Genomic DNA, 5,625 nt, shown 5'->3' with positions numbered 1-5,625 from the left:
TGAAATTCTATAGTTTGAATCTAAAACAATGGATTATAAATTATTACGTGGGAATATCAATATTAATGATGGTGAATCATAATATTCTAAATAGATTTTCTTATAAAATGTGAGTTCCTCTTAGAGGTAAGATAGAGCATAACTGCATAGCTGTCAGCGCTCCCGTGATTATTTCTCAGTGGCCTAGGGTATTGCAAATGTGTTGTTATACTTACATTTAAAAACACATTTTTTATTTAGCATAATTCAGTTGTCAGGGTCGACACTGTATGGCTGCTCACAAGGGATTTTGAATGGAGTTGGATGCTATCATGCAAATCTTGTCTTGAAAGCCGTCTTCTAAACTCATCGGTGGTAAAGTAGTATATGACTGGATCAAGGCATGAATTCAGACTAGCAAGACACAGGGCAACAGAATGAAATATAATAATCACCCTTTTGACTAGGCAGCTTTCAATTTTATTGGACTTGACCAGGAAATCCAAAGGAAAACTGAAGTGATACGGTGCAAAGCAAATTAGGAATACTCCTGCACAGGTTAGAATCATCTTCAAGGCTTTCTTTTTCTCTCCAAGATCTTGCAACACAGGATACTTATCTTGAAGTGATAAAACTGTCTTCCAGGTACAATATAGGATGACCATAAGAGGAGTGACAAATCCAATCAATTCACCAATGGTCATGATGGCAACTGACTGGACCCGATTGACGGTCCTGGTAGGAAGATCTACGAAGCATTTTGTTTTGTTGCCTGAAGTACTATCATCATTGATTCTGAGGAGAGGAAAGATCAGACAGGCAAGGCAGATAATCAGCCAGCCAGCAATACTGATATATAGGTCATATTTCTGTTTGCAGTCATGGTAACGTAAGGGGTAGATGAGAAAACAAAATCTTCGCACACTGATGCAGACCAAAAAGTAAATGCTTGCATACATGTTGACATACTTCAGGTAGAAACAGAACATGCAGAGGACAGGCCCAAATGGCCAGTCATGATTCAAGTAGTAAAAGATCCTCAGTGGCAGGGAGAGAACTTGCAGTAAGTCAGCAATGGCTAAGTTTATCATGTATATCACAGCCCGTTTGGTCTCCTTCATATAGCCATAAAATACCCATAAGGCTAATATGTTTCCTATGAGACCTGGCACAAGAATAACAGTGTATGTCACTGCATAGATAAAGCATCTAAAGTCTGTATTGTTTCCATCTGGCCACACACATGTCTCATTATCAGACATGTTTCTTTCTGGAGAAATTGTCTGGAGCATTGCCAGATCGTGGTTCAAAACTTAAATTAGCAATTAATCGCTTTTCTTTCTAAAAGACTGATCCTCACTGGGTTGGAGAGACTGAGTATAAAATAATATTTTTTTTTAATTTTTATACTGCATTGATCTGATCCTCTACACATGATTTGGGTACTTCTCAAAGAACTACCTGCATGTTTGGTTTGGATTTGTTTACAGTAACTACAGGGAAGTCTAGCATGTAAGCACATATGACACTCTTGTTTATTCTATTATAAGATCATTTGGGACATCAGGACAGCTGATCCTCTCCCATTTGCATCATGAATGTGCCATATAGCAGGTCTTCAAATTCCCATATGACAATAGCCATGTGTTCACAGGTGTTTGGCAGGCTCTCTTTTTTCTTTTTTTGGCTTACAGAGTAGAAATGTTTGCTTTAGTGCTCTTGATGCACAACTCTTCAGAGATATTAACTTGGACAGATGAGCTTTCTGGGGCCTTTTCAAATATGTTGAAAGCTGAAAAATGACAAATGAAGGCAGCACTGCAAGTGAAAAAAAAGGCAATTATTTTCAGGAACTTTTGAAAAAAATGTTTATATGTAGAAAAATCTATTCATTTGATTGGAGAGTACTGATGTGACTGAGGGTAATAAACCAGTTTCTATAAAGCACTTTAAAACTGAAGGTAATACACAAATGCTTTCAAAAAATTGAAAAAGGAAAAATACTACCAAATATGTTCTATGAAGTCAACATTACACAAATACCAAAACCAAAGACAACACACACACACACACACACAAAAAAAAAAAAAAAAAACTGCAGGCCAATCTCCCTAATGAACATTGATGCAAAAATCCTCAACAAACTTCTGCCAACAGAATCCAACAATGCATCAAAAGGATAATATACCACTACCAAATGGGATTTATTCCAGGGGCACAAGTATGGTTCAACATCTGAAAATCAATTAATGTAATCCAACACATCAACAAAAATAAAAACCATTTAATCATATCAATAGATGTTGAGAAAACATTAGACAAAGTTTAACATCCATTTATGATGAAGGCCCTTTCAATTCTCAGGAGAGAAAGAACATAGCTTAACATGAAAAAAGCCATATATGACAAACCCACAACCAAAATTATTCTTTTTTTCCCCAATCTCTTCAAACATTTTAATTTAATTTTTTATTTTTATATTTGTCTTTTTTAAATTTTATATGTTTTTACATCATTTTTCATTTTTGTACAATGTATGCATTTTCATCTTGGTTATAGTCCCCGTAAAATTTCCACCTCCCTTGTTTTGATCCTACTCCCTTCCCCCCGCTGTGGTATGTCTCTGGTTTAAAGATTCTTTTTTATTATTATTTATTTTTATACAAGAACCAGGGTAACAGGCCAGATGAGCGGGAGGGTGAGAGGATTCACCAGAGATAGAGCAAGGAACAGAACAGGCAGACTGACGAAATACACTGCTGAGGGGAGCAGCAGGCGAGACAGGAGAGGTCTGCTTCACCATGTGGGATTCTCATCGGCTGGCCAGGATCGAACCCACACTGCAGAGGCTGCGGACAGCTTCACAGTGTGGCACTCAACCACCAGGGAGGCCCATATCTCTGGTTTATAGTTGCCTGTTGATTTTGATTTTTACTTTATTATAATTAGTTTTTCTCCTGATCTCTTATTTGGGTCTTCTAAATTACTGCTATGAGTGAGACCATCCAGTATTTTTCTTTTTCTTTCTGGCTTATTCACTGAGCATGATCCCTTCCAACTCCATCCATGTTGCTGCAAATTGCATGAGATTATCTTTTTTGATTGCTGAGTAATATTCCATTGTGTATATATACCACATCTTCTTGATCCAGTCATCTATTTCTGGACGTTTGTGTTGTTTCCATAGCTACCTATTGTAAATAGTCACAGCCAACAATATTCTCAATGGCAAAAAGCTGAAGGCCTTTTCTTTAAGATCCGAAACAAGATAAGGATGTTCACTCTTGCCACTGCTTTTTTATAATATAATCCTGGAAGTCCAAGCCAGAGCAATAAAAGAAAGACATACAAGGAATCCAAATAGGGAAAGAAGTAAAACTCTCACTATTCGCAGATGACATGGTAATATATAGAGAGAACCTTAAAAACTCCACAGAAAAACTAATCAAAACAACCAATTTAGGATACAAAATCAGCACACACATATCAGTAGCTTTCTTATATGCAAACAATCAATCTGAAGAAGAAATCAAGAAAACCATCATTTTATAACTGAAAAAAATACAAATACTTGGGAATAAACCCAGCAAATGAGGTGAAAGACCTCTACAAAGAAAATTAGAAAACATTGTTAAAAATAATAGATGAACACAAATAAATGGAAATATATTCCCTGCTCATGGATTGGAAGAATCAATATTATTAAGATGGTCATCCTACCAAAATAATTGAACATAAGACCTGAAATCATAAAATATATAGAACAAAATATAGATAAAACACTACAAGACATACATTTCAGTAACATCTTAAAGACTCATCCCCCAAAGCAAAGAAAGTGAAGGAAAGGATAAGCAGCTGGGATTACATCAAACTAAAAAGCTTCTGTACAAAAGAGACATTAACCAAAACAAAGAGTCACCCTATTGATTGGGAGAAAATTTTCACACTCCATACAACTGATAAGGGACTGATCCCAAAGATACACAAAGAACTCGTATAACATCACAAAAACAAATCATTCCAGTCAAAAAATAGGCTGAAAAACTTAAAAGACATTTCTGCAAAGAGAACAGGCAAATGAAAAAAAATGTTCTCCAACAGGAACATGAAAAAAAAGTTCAACATCCCTCATAATCAGTGAAATGCAAATCAAAACCACAATGAGATATCACCTTACACCAGGAAGACTGGCACATATTAAAAAAAAAAAAACTTGCAATAACAAATGTTGGCAAGGATGTGGTGAAAAAAGAAATCTCCTACACTGCTGTTGTGAATGCAAACTGGTTCAACCACTATGCAAAGCTATATGGAGTTTCCTCAGACTACTAAAAATGGAGTTACCATATGACCCAGCAATTCAACTACTAGGGATCTACCCAAAGGACACAAAAATGCTAATTCAAAAGAATATCTGTATCTCTCTGTTTATTGCAGCACTATTTATAATAGGTAAGACTTGGAAACAACCCAAATTTTCCAAAATAGATGACTACTAGATCAAGAAGATGTGGTATATATAAAAAAAAGGAATACTATTCAGCATTCAAAAATTTACACTCATGCCATTTGCAGCAACATGGATGGAGCTGGAAGGGATTATGCTCAGTGAAGCCAGAAGGAAAAAAAAAATATTGAAAGCTTTCACTTATAGGAGGAATATAGGACAACCAAATAAGAGATGGGGGGGAAATAACAATAAAAACATAACAAAACAAAAACAGACAGCTATAAATCAGACACATTCTGCAGGGGCGGGGAGGGAGGAAGAGGGATCAAAACAAGGGAGGGAAGAGCAAAAGGGACTATGGTGATGGTGCACGGGTGAACTGGTGGTGGAAAGTCAATGGGGACTACACCTGAGAAAAGAAAGCAAACATTTTTAAAAAGTGAACAATGATCGCAGGGGCAGGAAGGGCACAGAGCAGGATCTCTATGACCCGAGCAGACAGGTGAAGGAGAGGAGTCCTGGAGCCCTAGGTGGCTTTTATTGGGATTTTACCAGGTACACAGCAGGCAGGGGTGTGGACGGGGGGCAGTCAGGAGGTTGGCAGTCTTCCTTGCCCCCTCGGCAAGTCTTCACTCTCACTGGGTTCTCTGGCATTCTCTCGTGGCCTTGATCTTCTTGTGGTTCTCTTCCAGTCTCTTTCGCTCTGCTCTTCTGCTCCGCTATTCAGTTCTTTTCTCTCTCCTGGCACCCCCGTGATGCTGCCCTTATAAGCCCAGTCTCTCAGCCCAGGTGTACCTGTTTACATAGGCCCACACCCCACTACAGATGCCCACACCCCACTCCAGGTGCCCGCCATCAGGCATGCATTCAGGACCGCAGGGATCCATCATCAATCCTAATGGTGGGAGGACAGAAAAGCCAGCACTTACCCTATAATGATGCTATAGACAGACAGACAGATAGATAGATAGATAGATAGATAGCATTTATATAATTATATATATGGCTAACAAACCTCCAAAAGTAAAAACAAATAAAACTGCAGGTAAGTACAATTGAAAAGCACCTGAGACACAACCTAGCCCTTTACTATTCAAAATGTCTTTGTGAACTAGCGTTAATTGAGTGCTTGTTAAAAGAGCAGGAGAATCTCATACCCCTCCTTGGTCCTGCTGAATCAGAGTCTGTGGAGG

General features: G+C 37.9%; 1 protein-coding gene across 1 annotated transcript; it reads right to left on the bottom strand.

Moving 5' to 3' along the window:
- Window positions 1-236: 236 nt before the first annotated feature.
- GPR174 (G protein-coupled receptor 174) lies at window positions 237-1,241 on the bottom strand (the record flags this gene model as incomplete). The annotated part of the gene is made up of 1 exon (XM_084259311.1): window positions 237-1,241. The coding sequence occupies one exon, from the start codon at window positions 1,239-1,241 to the stop codon at window positions 237-239; it is 1,005 nt and encodes a 334-aa protein (XP_084115437.1).
- Between the last annotated feature and the right edge of the window lie 4,384 nt (window positions 1,242-5,625).

This window comes from Talpa europaea (genome assembly GCF_964194135.1).
Source record: "Talpa europaea genome assembly, chromosome: X".
In the NCBI taxonomy this organism is placed as follows: Eukaryota; Metazoa; Chordata; class Mammalia; order Eulipotyphla; family Talpidae; genus Talpa; species Talpa europaea.
Note: the sequence above shows the minus strand (reverse complement) of the source record. Positions and strands in the feature narration are given on the sequence as shown.